Source organism: Aedes aegypti, unplaced genomic scaffold (assembly GCF_002204515.2).
Source record: "Aedes aegypti strain LVP_AGWG unplaced genomic scaffold, AaegL5.0 Primary Assembly AGWG_AaegL5_hic_scaff_789_PBJ_arrow, whole genome shotgun sequence".
Taxonomy (NCBI): Eukaryota; Metazoa; Arthropoda; class Insecta; order Diptera; family Culicidae; genus Aedes; species Aedes aegypti.
This window is the reverse complement of record NW_018736480.1, coordinates 5,145-22,832: the sequence shown is the minus strand read 5'-3', so window position 1 is coordinate 22,832 and position 17,688 is coordinate 5,145. Positions and strand designations below refer to the sequence as shown.

General features: G+C 39.3%; 1 protein-coding gene and 1 long non-coding RNA gene across 2 annotated transcripts; one reads left to right on the top strand and one right to left on the bottom strand.

The window, feature by feature from the left end:
* Positions 1-12,161: 12,161 nt before the first annotated feature.
* LOC110681385 lies at positions 12,162-13,071 on the bottom strand. Its single transcript, XR_002503185.1, has 3 exons — positions 12,838-13,071; positions 12,674-12,774; positions 12,162-12,612 (listed from the first exon to the last, which is right to left on the bottom strand). It is a non-coding gene; the product is annotated as an uncharacterized LOC110681385 (long non-coding RNA).
* A 759-nt stretch (positions 13,072-13,830) lies between these two features.
* Positions 13,831-14,877, top strand: LOC110681386 (DNA repair protein RAD50-like). Its single transcript, XM_021857126.1, has 2 exons — positions 13,831-14,076; positions 14,134-14,877. The coding sequence occupies exons 1-2, from the start codon at positions 14,008-14,010 to the stop codon at positions 14,800-14,802; spliced, it is 738 nt and encodes a 245-aa protein (XP_021712818.1). The 5' UTR covers positions 13,831-14,007; the 3' UTR covers positions 14,803-14,877.
* Positions 14,878-17,688: the final 2,811 nt, after the last annotated feature.

The window sequence follows — 17,688 nt, the reverse complement described above, 5'->3', positions numbered from 1 at the left end:
ATATACTGCAACAGATCAAATCTCGATTACTTTTTCAAATCGACGTAAGTAACTTTCATACGGTTTTGAGAAAACTAATTGAGAAGAATCACAACCTGTCTTCTAAAACTGCTTTAAAATGAATCACCTTTTTAACATTTTTTTACCGTATACATCGCTTAAATTTAGCATACAATAAGATCGCTTAAAAAAACTAGGTAGTTTCTGTTTTTTTCATCAAAAATAATTATGACAAAATGATGAGCCGTTTCATACAGTTGCTTTCGACGTTTTTCTACCAGTGTAAAATCGGCTCAAGTAGTGAGTTCTGTTTGATCTTTCGACCTTGACACTTGCTTTTTACGGGGCGAGCGACTAGGGCGGGATCAAACATGTCGCGCGTCGGTCTCGTAAGTGAAAAAGTGGCGTGATCGGTGAGTTCGGTTGAAGAAAGTGAAAAGTGCCGCGATCGGTTAGTTCTGTTTGATCTTTCGACCTTGACACTTGCTTTTGCCGGGGCGAGCGACGAGGGCAGGATCAAACATGTCGCGCGTTGTTCTAGTAAGTAAAAAAGTGGCGTGATCGGTGAGTTCAGTTGGAGTAACTGAAAAAGTGCCGCGATCGGTTAGTTCTGTTTGATACTTCGACCTTGACACTTGCTTTTGCCGGGGCGAGCGACGAGGGCAGGATCAAACATGTCGCGCGTCGGTCTCGTAAGTGAAAAAGTGGCGTGATCGATGAGTTCGGTTGAAGAAAGTGAAAAAGTGCCGCGATCGGTTAGTTCTGTTTGATCTTTCGACCTTGACACTTGCTTTTGCCGGGGCGAGCGACGAGGGCAGGATCAAACATGTCGCGCGTTGTTCTAGTAAGTGAAAAAGTGGCGTGATCGGTGAGTTCGGTTGGAGTAACTGAAAAAGTGCCGCGATCGGTTAGTTCTGTTTGATCCTTCGACCTTGACGCTTGCTCCTGGGCAGTACGTCAAGAAAGCCCGAACAGTTTTTTTTTAATTCTTTTTGGGTCGCGCGCTTATTTTTTTTTCCTGAGTGCTTTTTTATAGCCGAGCAAACGAGTGAAGCCGAAAGTGGATTGTGGCTGCTCAGTCAAGGATAACGGATCAATTGGTGAGCTCGTTTCATGCTACTATTTCTAATCTATAAAATATGTATGACTGCACATTCAATCGTTACAATGGTGGGATGTAAATATGATTTTTCAACAAACTATGGATGGTTCGTCACTGTGAGTGTCGACACAAACTCTGATTCATGATTTATTTATGTTTAACATTTTTTTTTCAGAACACCTCTTATATACCTTTATTTATGTAATTAAAAAAAAACTTTGAATGGTTCGACACTACAAGTGTAGACTTACGAAAGGTTTACTTTATTCAACAAACTTTGGATGGTTCGCCACTGTAAGTGTCGGCATAAGAATGAGAGTGTTCTATGATGTCCCAACCAATCGAGTTTTTTGTTTCTTTTCAAATGAGTAAAATATAATAACACATGCTTTCGTCCTGACAGCTGTAGGAATGTTACATTTAGGTATTTGTTCAACAAACTTTGAATGGTTCGTCACCTCAAGTGTCGGCATAATTTTCCTCTACATAGAAATTGTTCATATCAAATGAAAATATTATATTTACGTATAAGCATGTATATATCTCACAAATCATTGTTTATCATGGTCTAATCGCTTATCAAAGTGAATCCTATGACCCAACGATCCTCCCCATTAACAAACATCCCTCCCAGTAACCTTTGTGGAGATGCAGAGGCAAACACGGTCTCCAAAAAGCAAAGGTTACACACTGACATTCCTTCCCCCAATCCCACCTGACTGCAAGGACGTGGCCGGCGCCGTTATTGACCCTGTATAAATAGAGGCACTGAATTATGTACACTGAAGAAGATTATGGCCAATCCCAGCCGAACTTCTAGTTGATTCTTTGTGCATTTTCACTGACTTCGGTCAATTACGGAATAGCAACCATTGATATGTGTAGTCAGTCTAAGCTAAGCTCTAAGCTAAGCAGTGTAAATCGGCTCAAGTAGTGTTTTGTTTTGATTCGTGGTTAAGTCACTTTGTCTCTCTATACAGCGTGGCGGCGAAAGTGAGTTCTGTTTGATCTTTCGACCTTGACGCTTGCTTTTGCCGGAGCGAGCGACGAGGGCAGGATCAAACATGTCGCGCGTCGGTCTCGTAAGTGAAAAAGTGGCGTGATCGGGAAGTTCGGTTGGAGTGAGTGAAAAAGTGCCGCGATCGGTTAGTTCTGTTTTGATCTTTCGACCTTGATGCTTGCTTTTGCCGGAGCGAGCGACGAGGGCAGGATCAAACATGTCGCGCGTCGGTCTAGTAAGTGAAAAAGTGGCGTGATCGGGGAGTTCGGTTGGAGTAAGTGAAAAAGTGCCGCGATCGGTTAGTTCTGTTTGATCTTTCGACCTTGACGCTTGCTTTTGCCGGAGCGAGCGACGAGGGCAGGATCAAACATGTCGCGCGTCGGTCTCGTAAGTGAAAAAGTGGCGTGATCGGGGAGTTCGGTTGGAGTAAGTTAAAAAGTGCCGCGATCGGTTCGTTCTTTTTGATCTTTCGACGACCTTGACGCTTGCTCCTGGGCAGTGCGTCAAGAAAGCCCGAGCTGTCGTCCGTGTTTTTTTTTCGAGTCGCGCGCCTTTTTTTTTTTTTTTTTTTTTTTTTTTTTTTTTTTTTTTTTTTTTTTTTTTTTTTTTTTTTTTTTTTTTTTTTTTTTTCTGGGTGCTAGCCGAGCAAACGAGTGAAGCTGAAAATGGATTGTGGCCGCTCAGTCAAGGATAACGGATCAATTGGTGAGCTCGTTTCATGCTACTATTTCTAATCTATAAAATATGTATGACTGCACATTTAATCGTTACAATGGTGGGATGTAAATATGATGTTTCAACAAACTATGGATGGTTCGTCACTGTGAGTGTCGACACAAACTCTGATTCATGATTTATTTATGTTTAACATTTTTTTTTTTTTTCAGAACACCCCTTATATACCTTTATTTTTGTAATTAAAAAAACTTTGAATGGTTCGACACTACAAGTGTAGACTTGCGAAAGGTCCACTTTATTCAACAAACTTTGGATGGTTCGCCACTGTAAGTGTCGGCATAAGAATAAGAGTGTTCTATGATGTCCCAACCAATTGAGTCTTTTGTTTCTTTTCAAATGAGTAAAATATAATAACACATGCTTTCGTACTGACAGCTGTAGGAATGTTACATTTAGGTATTTGTTCAACAAACTTTGAATGGTTCGTCACCTCAAGTGTCGGCATAATTTTCCTCTACATAGAAATTATATGAACAATTATATTTACGTATAAGCATGTATATATCTCACAAATCATTGTTTATCATGGTCTAATCGCTTATCAAAGTGAATCCTTTGACCCAACGATCCTCCCCATTAACAAACATCCCTCCCAGTAACCTTTGTGGAGATGCAGAGGCAAACACGGTCTCCAAATAGCAAAGGTTACACACTAACATTCCTTCCCTCAATCCCACCTGACTGCAAGGACGTGGCCGGCGCCGTTATTGACCTTGTATAAATAGAGGCACTGAATTATGCACACTGAAGAAGATTATGGCCTATCCCAGCTGAACTTCTAGTTGATTCTTTGTGCATTTTCACTGACTTCGGTCAATCACGGAATAGCAACCATTGATATGTGTAGTCAGTCTAAGCTAAGCTAAGCTAAGCTATACAGCGTGGCGGCGAAAGTAGTGGTTAGGTTGCGAAAGTTGAAAATCTCACTTTCGTCGTTTTGTAAATCCGGAAATTAAACGTTCTTAAAGTGAAAAATCTAGTTGGGTAGAATCGGAATATGTGGAATTTCGCCTGCGAAACACGTAGGATCAATAAAGTAAGTTTATTCACTTTTTTGACGACTTGAGACTATTTGAATAAGGTTTCGAGAAATCAAGACTAACAATTCAAAAGGCCTCATCTCCAAAAAGTAAACAATGAGAAAAATGCAATCTTGTTTTGTCAAACAATAAATAAAATTTAAATTATGAATTTAAGCATTTTATGTTATTTTATCGTCCAGAAAGTCGATGGATAAACTGATTTATAGCTATGAATATTCATTACTATCATTTTAGCAAAAAATCTTGCTAAAAAAACAAGTCAAAGGAAATGAGGCTTTTATTTCACCAAAAGCTATGCAGCCCTTTTCATTTGTGCCCATAGACGCCGGCCGACGCTGATGAGGCCTGTGAGTTGACGCCTTTGTTTACTCTAAAATGTGTTGTGGCTTGTTTTTTCATCATCCTCAGATGTGGCCTTTTGAAAATCATTCAATATTCATGATAAAATACGATAATTGAAGAGTAGAAGAGTGTTACGCGGTAAAGCAAGGTACACGGGATCTCTGCAGCAAGAGGAAATTCGTGAAGTCGATTAAGTATGTGATTTATTCAATCATCGTCATCGATAAACATAATGGATGTGCTAAGCGAGAGTGTCGTCGAGCAATTATATGGAAATATTTGTTCAATTGAAGTAATATTTCAGTTGAACGTTATGTTTCATGTAATTGTAACGAAATCGTGGTGTTATCAATAAGTCGTGAAGTACAGACATGCTGACACAGGTATTATTAGGTAGTATGATACAAAGCTCATCACTCCACAGGAACCCGACGAAAAATTTGATTATGTTCGCTGTTGAGACTATCGCTATGTAAAATAATACATGGAGCGGAGCGGCTGAAGTATAACTTGTATCTGCTTAGTAAATTTGAAACATTTTTTCGTAATTTCAATTGCAATTTTGATGTTTGTTTAATAGGCCTCAACTCGGTTTCCGTCAGGTATAGAAATGGGGCCTTTTTGGGAAAAGGCCGCATTTGCGATTAATATCCTAATTATCAAAAAATGAGATGGGGCCTTTTAGAAAAATGATATTTTTTCAACTTTCATGCATATTTGTGCATGACTATTGTATGATACAGTAAGAATAGGCTCTTATACACTTAAATCAGCAGAAACCCGATTTGTTTACATTTTGGACTTGAGGCCTTTTCAATTGTTGGTCTTGAAATATTGGTTGCAGTGGGTTACGTTTCGAACAGAAAATCAAATCTTTCAAATTGTATGTACAAGAAATGTGTAAAAATTGAGCCATGTTCTTTCCTTCGTTGGAGTGACATTGGATCAAGAGAAATAATAATATAATTCTTTCGCAAAGCAAAATTATCGTCTTCCACTAAAGGTCCCTACTACCTAACAATAACAATGTTTATGATGGATGTGGTAGTTTAGCATCACACTGAGCAGGCCATGCCTTCGAAGCAAGTCATTGTTACTCAAGCTGTCAACAGTACAGATGGAAAAACTCCACATTGGCGACAAGGATGGGATTTCTCCTGCCTTGGGACACGAATTCGGAGTTTTTCGAATAGTGAAGATCAATAGACGCATCTTAGGAAACATCTTCAAGCAATTATTTCTCTCCATTGGTAGAGACTGGAACAAATGCCGTCGAGGAAAGTATTCCGGACATCAAAGAGTCCAAGTGTAACTTTGTCATTCGTCTCTGGACAACGTACGGCAAGGAGTTTGAAACGATGTGCAGCTCAAACTCCGACTGCAGTTGGTGCTTTTGGCGCAGGGTCCGTTGGTTTAATTACCGTTTCACGAGAATTGTGAACATATGAAAGTTTTAACAACAAAATCTAGTTTGAAATGAGTTGCCAAAGCGATAGATTCGATCTATCGGGTCTGGCGTAAATGCTCACCTTAGAAGGGGGCAGCCGTAGCGACAGTTTCGAACTGTCGGGTCCGGTGGTAGACAAAAATGCTCACCTTAGAAGGGAGTAGCCGTAGCAGCGGATACGATCCGTTGGGTCCAGTGGTGAAAAAATTGCTCGCCTTAAAAGGGAGCAGCCGTAGCGACAGTTACGAACTGTCGGGTCCGGTGGTCAGACAAATTGCTCGCCTTAGAAGGGAGCAACCGTAGCGACAGTTACGAGCTGTCGGGTCCGGTGGTAGATAAAATGCTCGCCTTAGAAGGGAGCAATTGTAGCGACGGATACGATCCGTTGAGGTCGGTGGTAAGTCAAAACGTAGTTACAGAGTTTCGGTTCGGAAAATGTGACCTTAGAATGTCACAGTTGTATACAAATATGTATGTTGTTTCGTTGAATAGATAAGAAATGAAAATCTTAAGGTGGAGTCTCTTAGCGGCATGCTAATATGGCATTGCGGGTAGATCACTATCTGCTAATGAAATCAACCCTTTGATTGACATGGGTAAAAAGGATGTGGCTAAGAAAAGGTGATGTTCCGCCATTGTACTCAAAATTGCAGAGCTATCACAAAATTGAGTTCCAAACTGATGTGTATTGGTGAGTACTGATTGAGTTCACTTCAAAAACCGATCAACACATGTCAAAAAAAAGAAAATTACATGCTAAAAACAATGATCAAATTAGTTTATCATACTGAAAGAAAACACATCATCGGTTAAAGAAAAGAAGATGTGGTAGTTTAGCATCACACTGAGCAGGCCATGCCTTCGAAGCAAGTCATTGTTACTCAAGCTGTCAACAGTACAGATGGAAAAACTCCACAATGGACATGACTGTAAGATTTTAAAATGGAATTACAGTCAAACCTTCATGAGTCGATATCTGAAGGGACCATCGACTCATGGAAATATCGAGTCATGGAAACCAGTGCTGGGAATGGTAATAGTAGTAGTCTTGAATTTTCGCGAAAATCACATGGCTCTCCAGTACAGTAGTTCAAAAACGTGAATCTCATCAAGTAGCCTATGTTTGGTGCTCGAATTTTCTAAATCATGAGTGTCATTGAAGGCTCTAAATGCGGGAAATGCAGCGGGAAATAGAACATTTTTCTACAGTAATTCTGGGTTGCCCTTAGCAACGGGTGTTTTGCTATTTTCAAGGCTTTTTGCCTACAGCAGCGATGGGCGTGAGTTTCACTGGCTTCGCTGACTGTGATTGGCTTTGCTTGGCTACTGTAGAGTGAATTTCAAGATTTTTCCCAACCCTGATGGAAACAAATCCCTTGGAAAGCTGTTTGAGGGGACCATCATAGTAACCATGAAATTTTGTTTTTAGTATGGTCCCATGAGTCGATAACGAGTTATGGAACGTCGACTCATGGAGGTTTAACTGTAAATAACCTAAAAGTGAGAGTTCCAATTTATTCCTGATGGTAACAATTGAAAAAGGCCTCAAAATTAAGCTTCAGGCAAATATATGATTCAAAGTTGAGTCATAAAATATAAACGAAATTCACCATTAGTATTTTTTGTTTAGGGGGCGGTCCATCAATTACGTAATACAATTTTGGCGGTTTTTCGACCCCCCCCCCCTCCCCCATGGTAAGATTTTTTGTATGAAAATTACAAATAATTTGTATGGCGCGTAAGAAATCTCAAACCCCCTCTCCCTCATCCCTTACGTAATTAATGGACCGCCCCTAGGCTTTGTCATGTTATTTAAAATTTTCATCCTAAGCTCATATAGAGTGAAGGACATCTCTGAATTCCGACTTATGACTTTTGTTATTTTTTTAATTAAAACGGCTGGCAACACAGCAGCTTAGTATTGTTTTCGTTCATGTTTTCCGCCTTCGAACGGAGGGAGCTACAGTGGTAGTTCCTTTATGAAGCCACTGAAAAAACAACTTTCGCAATCCACGGACTTCCCCACAAAGACAACAGCCGGAGCCGTACAGAAAAAAGTCGGTAGACAAGCGAAGCAAGCAAACCAGTGTATGGTTTGTGTCTAGCCTTTGTACGTAGAAGTACAAACACTTTCAAGAAACATGTTCAATACATCGAAACAGATAGTAGTAACAATAATTATTATCTTACGTTTTGTATGTGGATCTACCTTTAAAATGGCTATGTACCTCTTTCAAATTAATGTATTTTTCAGGGAATGTAGTTTACAACTTGATTTTTATAGGACTGCTCTTCAATAAGGTACATGGGAGAGATGTATGAGAGAGTAAAGTAATGGCCAAAACTGTACAAACCTTCGGCTTATTCAACCATTTTCGCAGGGAATCCATCGTGGCTAGAAAAACACTCCTCTGTAGCAGGGACTTTTTTGTGCAGACAAGCTGCCTCTCCAGTTTGTTGTGATTTCAGATATTATTCGTTTTTCTTCAAAAGGCAGTATTCCAATTTCTCCTATGTCGTTTCACTCGTGGTAATCTAAAACACAATCAGTAACTAAAAACTAAAAGCAAGTTTTGGTTTTATACGATTGGATTTCCTTTTTTTCAAAACATAATGATTGTAAAACCTTTTCTGTGGTTAGGTATTTACTATTCACAGTTTACACGTTTTTCCGGATATTTAACTCATTTTTTCTGTTGCTCAGCAATAATATCAACAATTGATATCCCACCAAAACATTTTCACTCACGCACTTTTCCTGGTATTCAAGGACTGTTTCACTCTTTTCGCCTTATTTCTACTTGATTCACAATCAAGTGGATAAGTAAAGTCGAATATGATTTTTCTTGTCACGATTTTTCACCAAGTTATATCCGATTATCGAAAATCTGCAGACGTCGATGACAAAATAAGGATAGCAATTTTTCGAACTTTTTTCCTGTCTGTAGCTTCCGCTAAATCTCCATGGCAGGCAAACCCAGAGCCTACTATGTTTTCCGTTTTGCGGACACGTTCCGGGCCCTGGCCAGGCCAAAAACCAGAAACCACACTTTCCTCACGTCCAAATGGAAATTTCGGTTGTGTTTGCTTCACTCCAGGCAATAGGATTCTTCAATCTTTAAACTTTGATCAGTTGCTTTTACGAGGAGAGTAAAATTCACGACTGATACCAGCAGAAATTACACCTTTTCGCGTTCGGTCTCGATGATGGTGACTGGAAAACTGAGCGAGCATCACGAAACGAACGCACACGATTTTCAATTTGAAAGAAACCAACACAAGCAGACCGAGAGATGCAACTCACGAACACAGCCGAATTGTTTTGACAGTCCAGCGACGTGAAATGTGCAGGGGTGCATAGTGCATGAGCATTTTTGTTTAAACCAAGAGCCATGGTAAAAATATGCACGGGAAAACAAATCTCGCGTAACTTTTCAAAACGTCCTAAGTACCAAATGTAAACAAATCGAGATTATCATTGCAAATCATTTGCGTTGCACCACTTAGCAGCACACTAGAACACTCGTTCTGATATATTAACAACAAATTAATCTATTCAAAGCTTAACAAAATGACCAATGTTCAAAACTGCATCGCTTTTAATCAATTGTTACATTGGACCTTTGATCAAAGAACCAACCACATGTCCTATGTAACATTTATGAATAAACACGATTCTAATGTTACATTGGACATTCCTGAATAAAGCTTTGGAATGGAGTTTAAAAGGTAGAATGATTTGTAGAAGCGTGTCTGAGACACTACTTAGATGCATAGAATGCCATAATAACTGCTTCTCAATCATTTCAGTCGATATTTTCAGAGTCGCACTGCCTCGCAAAATTGAAAACGCTCAAGTGACAAAAAGAGAATGAGTTACACAAAACTGTATTTTGGTCTTTTTGCCAAACCATGTTTTACCGTTTCGCTGGATTGGATCAGCTGCAACATCTCTTTTCATATTATTAGCGCATTGCGTGCATATAGGGGAATGATATTGAGCACAAGATTGCGCATCATGATGTCATTGTATCAATCTGATTCAGATGCATGGTCGATCAAGCATATAAATATGCTTCCCGGCAGCAACACGAGCAACGTACATGCGCGACTTGCTCACACATATTTGCAGAGCGATCAATCACCGAAGAGAGGAGAAGCTGTATGTATTTGTTAGACGTGGGCTCCTTTCTCGAGTTCCTACAACAAGATGGACGGCGTCGTCATCGTCATCATTGCCCACCGCAATTTTTTGTTTGAACCGACGGCTGGTGCTGATTGCAACACAGCCGTCACCACCACCACGTCATGCAGTGGGAAACTCTCACATGATCATGTGGGCGAAACCGTCATAAAAACGGGGGGAAAATTGAGGGAGAATCAGTGAGAGAGCAAAATGTCCTACATACAGCTCAACGTTTCCCCTCCTTCTGTTGTTACATAGGACACATAGACGGATGGGAAGAAGTGACGTCGTGGGATTGAATGAATCAAAACAAAGCACAGCTGGTGTCTCCGATTAGCACACCGCAACAAAATGTCGATTATCAGCGAATTGAGTGCATTTAGGGAAATGATATTCAGCATCATGATCTTATTGTATCAATCCGATTCAGATCCATGGTCGATGAATCATATACATATGCTTCACGGCAGCAACACGAGCAACGTGCATGCGCGACTTGCGCACATATATTTGCAGAGCAATCATTCACCGAAGAGCGGAGAAGCTGTATGTATTTGTTTGGCATTGGTTTCCTACAACACAATCGACGGCGCCGTCATCGTCATCATTTCCCACCGCTATTTCTTGTATGCGCCGACGGCTGGTGCCGAATGCAACACAGTCGTCACCACCCGTCGTGCAGTGCGTAACTCACACACGAACAAGTGTGGGAGAAACCAGCATTGAAACGGGGGGAATATTGAGAGAGAAACAGTGAGAAAGCAAAAAGTCCCAAATACAGCTCAACGTTTCCCCTCCTTCTGTTGTTACATAGGACTCATAGACGGGGGGGGGGAAAAGTGACGGCGTGGCATTGAATGAATCAAATTGTTGTTGTTCGTGAGAGACTTTAACCCGAAGGTCATTCGTCTCTTCTTCAAATGAATAAAAACAAAGCACACACTGATAAAAATCCACACGCTCGATCTGTGTGTTTAAAATTATGGATCGATTCATGAACGTCCATATCGATTTGCTATGATTTTCTTGCAAATTTCGTGTGTGTTACACATTAATCTCCTGTGTTTTGCTTCATGGATTGATTCATCAATCGACAACAGGGATTCCATATTTTTCCACATAAGTTCCCGAAGCTTTCTCTTCAGATTCGTATGTGTCAACCTATGTACGCATAGATCATCACTCCAACACGGATTCAGTGTGTTTTGCTTATGGTTATCTTGTGTCATAATCGTCATGTTCAAGTTGGTCGATTCATTGATTTGCGCAATGAGATTGTTATGATGAAATCCATGAGCTATGCTATCGATTTCCATGTTCAAAGCTTCTAAATTGTTTGTGATCAACCCATGGGATGCATAGTGAACTGAATTGTGGTTGGACCTCATGTCGAACGACAGTCATCATCATGCTTCCAAAGAGAAGAAGCAAATTTTGAAGCTGAAAGTTTTAGATGAAAATTTGTGAATTCGATTTTTCTTTTATTAGTAAAGCTGACCGATATACGAGAGTTCTACCTTTCTATAAGAAAACATTGATTATAATGTATAGTTTATTAGAAAAATCGGATTCCACTAACAGATTTTCCTGGCTTTCAGTTTCGAAAAAAAATGGAATATGCTTATCCCTGGCTTCCCAAATTATGGATTCGCGGCGCCCCGCTTGTTGCTGGCTCACGGGTTTGAAAAAAATCAAGAGAGCTTGCGACAAGCAGAGGAGCCTCGGATCCATATTTTGGGGAGCAAAAGTTTTTCTACCAAATTTCTTCTTTCAGCCCCTTGACATTTATGTTCTATCACACATGACTACCCGCATAAACCAGAACAATACAGCCACTGTTTCCCAAACTATCCGCAACTGTTTGCGACAATTTATAAACAGTCTCGTATAACATCCAATGTAACAATAAACCAACCTTACCCTGAACAATTTTGACAGTTTGGCAAATTGTAATTGAACAAATAACAATGTGGGGAATAGGCGGTTAAGTTATGTCACCATTTGAAAACGCCGATTTTTTAGAACAATTTTTGTCAATGATGAAATGAGAAATGGTCGATATATTATCCATGTTTTGCCCAATTCACCGTATCGCAAACAGTAGTGAAATTGTTGACCAATAAAAATGACATAAAACTTGTAATGTATGTATAATGACTCATTTACGGTGTGTTACGGTTTTTTCAACCCTACACCATATTGTAATGTTATGCTTGTACCTTATTTTATTTAAACGCACTTTTTGCAATCATTCTCAATAAAAAAATACAAAATATAATGATTTGATATTTTATTGCATTTCATCTGAAACACTGTTTATGCACTAACTTGATTCGTAGATCCTGTCCATTTATTATGTCGTTCTTCTTAAATGGCCTAAATGACATCGTGCCTCTCTGGATCCTTCAAAGTATCGTCCTCTCTTTGAAACAATGACCTACCAGAACCACATTTTCATCATCATCATGCTCATCGTCATCTTCGTTGAGATCTGGCGGGGCAATTCCGGATAGGCTTAAACGATTGGCCGGAGATAGGGCTCGACTTTCGTCTTTTCTTTCCTCCTCGTTTGTGTCCCCTTCGCTTGCAATCGAAACCCTTCCCCTCCTTATTGTCGTCGTTGCTTTCGTTCGAACTAACATCGGAACTTGTTTGTCGCGAATGAAACGACATCCGGCGACTTTGGCCCTTTACTCCTCCACTTTCACTGCACACGGATGGCCTTTTACTCCTCGTCTTTGACTTCGGTTTCTGCTGCAATCCAGAATAATATCGGTTAATATGAGAGTTGCCAGGGAATTTTAGGATTACACACTTTCATCCATCAGAATCGGTTCCTGAGGATCCTGACGACTGCTGGAGGACAGGTTATCTAATAGACCGGAAAACCACATTAACTAAAACAATCTCCACCTACTGGAATAAAAGAAAAGAAACACATATAGAATACAAGAATATCGTGTAGTTAAATGCGCTTACCGATCACGTACACGACAGCAATTTCGTTCATAGCACCTTCATGGTCAGTGGAGAATCTTCTGACGGATGGTTTATTCTAGTTGGCATTGTCCGACACTACGGGAACGGCAATCAAACAATGTTTAAATAACTTTTGGCTGGTTTTTGTCCGACGGTGATGAAACGGGAACAAAAAATAGGCAGCTTGGAAGTTTTTTTTTACTTTTTTTCACTATCAAAATAAACACAACAACCTAAACGCTAGAAAAATTTAACACAAAAGATAGTCTAAATCTTTAAATCGCGACCATAATATTTTCACATAACTTGATTAACAACTGTCGATAATATTGTTTTGCGATTCAGAAAGTATTGAAAGTTATAAATTCAGACTTTATGCTAAAAAACAGAAACTTTTCATCACGGATTTGCGACTTGTACACAGCTTCTGTGTTGCTTATTTTATAAGTGTGTTCAATTTGCATCGGCTCGCGAACGAATGCCTGCAACCGTTTGCCAAACTGTTGAAAATAAGTAATATATTGTAATACCATTTCGCTCCTCAAAATGTTTTACAATATCTGAACACTTCAATATATTGTTACAGTTTGCTGTACGTTATTCATACCATTCTTTATAGTATAAGTCTGTAACTCTCATATTGTTCAACATATTAAAAACTGTTTAAGGAACGTTAACCTTAACCGCTACAAGATATTTGTTGTTTTAAATGTATGATAAACCGTAATTTTCTATGCGGGTATCTAGAGCTACTACATTTCGAATTCAATAAGCAAATCAGTTGGTTTTCATGATTTAATATTTGGAAATGCATGTTTGTTTCACATGACAACCTAATGTTGATACACATGTTATTATACCGTGAAATCAATGATGAAATCCATATGGCTACCACACTCATATCATGTGGTTTTCCTCATTGCGCAAATCTATAAGTAAAACACACGACCTTGACGTGTAGATTTTTCTCAGTGTAGCACATGCTTGTTTTACAAAATTTAATGGCAGCCCTGCTCATCTTTCGTCAACGATCAGCGGCCGGCAAGAAGTGAAACATTTTTTTTGCGGTTCAGCTGGTTCTTGTTAATTCGCGTTAATTCTGTTTGAAAATTGTTTCGATGACTATAATTGCAACTTAAAAGTAAAAACCTTAAGAATTCTTTCTTCAAAATGTCAACCATTTCAAAGTTGGAAATCCGAGGAATCCGAAGCTTCGGCGTCGAAAGCGGAGATGTTCAGGTAAGGTCACGGATTTTTATAAGTGTTGTTGCCGACTGATGCAATGTATTCCCACAGAAAATCAAGTTCCAATCCCCCCTGACATTGATTGTTGGCCAGAATGGTTGTGGCAAAACCACTATCATCGAGTGCTTGAAATATGGTCTAACCGGCGAAGTTCCGCCTGGCACTGACCGTGGCAAGGCATTCGTTCATGATCCGAAGATTTTCAGCACCGTTGAAAGCATGGGTCAGGTCAAGCTAATGGTAACGGATTTCACCGGAAATCGTGTCACGGCGACGCGGTCGATGAAGGTTTCCCAGAAAGGCCGGGGCCAACAACCCAAGTTTGAAACGCTTGATTCAGTTGTTACGATGGAGAATGTTGCCACCGGTGAAAAGACCACTCTTTCCCGGCCTCGAGCTGCAGATATCAATAACGAGATGTGCGACGCCATGGGAGTATCGAAAGCTATCATTAACAACGTCATTTTCTGTCACCAAGAAGACTCGAATTGGCCCCTGGAGGAACCGAAAGAATTGAAGAAAAAGTTCGATGCCATCTTCGGGACGACAGAATACAACAGAGTGATCGAGAAGCTAATCAAGATATCCAAGGAATACAATGATCGACAAAAGGAGAAAGCAGGAGACTTGAAGCTACTGGAAAATATAAAAAGCCAGGCGGAGGTGAAACACCTTCAGCTCCAGAAGGTTGACAAAGCAGGCAGGACAAACTCGCTGTAGTGGATAGTCTGGAGAATTCGTTGAAGCCAATCTATGAGCGTCTGGATCAGATTGCTAAAATTGAGAGAGATTTTTCAAAGCTGAAACAACAGGAAAATTGAGTTCAAATCGAAGTAAGTAAAGTAAAATACCTAATGCTACATAACATGATCAAAATTTTCAGTTGCCAAAAACGAAACCGTACCAAAATCGGAATGCGTAAAATTTTGATTTTATTTTGCAAAAATTGGTTCTAAGAATGTCCTTATGTTATTGTTTTTCCTTTGCCTGATCAAAAGTTTTCTAACTAACAAGCTGGCTGCCTGAACCTGTGTCATTTAAATGCTCAAAGTATTTGTGCTCGTCGATTAATTAAGCGTTGTTTTCCTAACAGTAAAGTTGGTTTAACATGCGTTTTTTTCCTGTTCGGATGCGCCACTGCGACCAGCGTTTAGATCTATTGTGGCATTACCCGTATCCTTAGTGTATAGTGCATGTCGCATTACTCCATTTCCATTGATAGGTAATAAAGCATCGATTTCTGTACAGTTCTTGTTTTGATTCTTCAGATATTGATACAAATCGACTATGATGAAAAGAACCCGCTATTTATACCCTTCATAGAAATTTACATCTCAGCGAAGGCGCGCCCTTAGCAAACATAATCGATTAAATTTTTGAGGAACCAAATCGGTACTACTGATATTTGACCATGCAACGGAACTCTAGCCACATCCTTGTTTTGCTTTTAGTTTAGTCCCAGAAAAATACTAGAAAAAAGGGGCTTTATGCTAGCAGCAAAACCGAATCAAGCTAGAAAATTTGTTTAGTAATCAGAATTCACATGAGTCCTTGAATTACCAGTACTTACAGTCCTTGTTGAGTTAATACTCATGATTGTTATCCTGGCTTCAAGTGTAGTCTCGGGACTGACCAACTCCGAGTCTTTAACCATCTGCTAGGTAAAATATATTTATTTTCAGAAACTTTTGCCAGTAACAAGGGACTTTGTACCGCGAATCCTTGAATTACCAGAACATATTACCCTAGCCCGACAAACAAGATGAGACTAGCGTTCAAATTGGTAGATCTTACCCCGTAACGCACCACGAAAAGGTGATCTACCTGCGTAACGGGTAACATGCGTTACGGAAACATGGCTAAATGAAAACTTAAGTGATACCTATCGGGTAACTGCAAATTATTTCATAGCTCAGGTTTGTTGTATGCCTATGCTAGTGCAGAACTTGTTGAACATGTTTTGATTGGGGTAGGGAGCCGGACCCCTTGGCACTTTTGATTCACTTCGGCAGTGGGGTTTTTGAAAGCTATAAAGCTCATATTTGGGCCACAATATGTGTCGTAGTGAAGTGCTCCTTATATCAAAGTTTCAGACAATTCGGCCGAAAAAAACCCCATGCCAAAGTAAATCATGGAAGTGCTCAAGTGGTTCTGCACCCTACGAGTCAAATTTCTGCTTGGAGTAATTATTCTTCTCCATTCCGAAAACCGAAAGCATTCTGCTTCCGGTTGTCGGTGAAAATGAATCATTACAATTTATTTTTGAAAAAGCTGCCATGTTTAGGTTTAAATGAAATAAATCATGTGAAAAACCGGCAAAAACTGTTATTTGGACTTCTTATTCTCAAACATTATGGAAGATTTCTGTGTGAATGAATCTGTTTCTCCACTATGGAAAAATGAAGCATTTCACACAGCTATTGAGTACTCAATTTTTGTTCACAATAATCACAATTCTGACAACTGTGACTTTGAGAATTTCTTTGATTATAAAAACGCTAATTATGACGGAGTTAAACAAAAATTAAATAGAATAGATTGGCAATCCGTTTTGAAAAACCAAGGAGATTTAGAAAGTGCAGTGACGGATTTTTATTCAATTTTGTCGGAAATTATTCAAATGGAAGTTCCTTTATTGCGAAGACGTCGTAGAAATGGGTCGAAAAACCCTGTTTGGATTAATAAGCAAATAACTAATTTAAAAAATCGTAAGCAAAAGGCTCATAAAATTTACAGGCAACAAAAATCTCGAGAAAGTTTATCCGCTGCACTTGAAGAGTACAACACAAAATAGAAAATGATTTAAAATCTTGCCCTAGGAATTTTCTTCAATTATGCTAAATCGAAGATGAAGTCTAACAATTTTCCATCTAAATGACATTGGATGATAGAGCAGCTGATAATCCAGATGGTATGTGCAATCTTTTTGCTACTTTTTTTCAAGAAACTTTTTACTAACTTTTCGGATAAAGATCGTGACTTTGAATATTTCTATAGTTTTCCTGATTTTACAAGCGATATCGGTGTGAGTCAAATACTGGTACAGGACATTTTAACAGGACTGAAGAATTTAGATTCCACCAAAGGATCAGGGCCAGATGGAATCCCACCTATTTTACTGAAAACTTAGCTAATGAATTTACTGCACCATTATTTTGGCTATTCAACAAGTCACTTAAAATGAGCAGATTTCCAAAAGAATGGAAAAGATCGTATCTCATACCCATTTACAAGTCTGGTAGAAAATCTGATGTTCGAAATTATCGTGGAATTGCTATTATTTCATCCATTCCAAAACTATTTGAATCAATTATAAATAAAAAATGTGTTCAGCCAAATAAAACATAGAATAACGAATACACAACACGGTTTCTATAAAGGTCATTCTACTACAACAAACCTTTTGAAATTTGTAAATTACACTTTGAATGCAATGGATAGAGGTAACCACGTCGAAGCACTTTACACCGATTTTAGTAAGGCATTTGACAGACTAGACATTCCTATGTTGATTTTCAAGCTCAATAAAATGGGAATTGCGATGAGACTCCTCAACTGGATTGAACCTTATTTAACACTTGTCCGCCTAAGATATTCGTCACTTAC

Excerpts from the sequence above, each read along its gene's own strand:
- LOC110681386 (XM_021857126.1), top strand. The coding sequence starts at position 14,008 with ATGTCAACCATTTCAAAGTTGGAAATCCGAGGAATCCGAAGCTTCGGC. Across the intron at positions 14,077-14,133 it reads TCGAAAGCGGAGATGTTCAG|AAAATCAAGTTCCAATCCCC; the intron begins GTAAGGTCACGG and ends GTATTCCCACAG.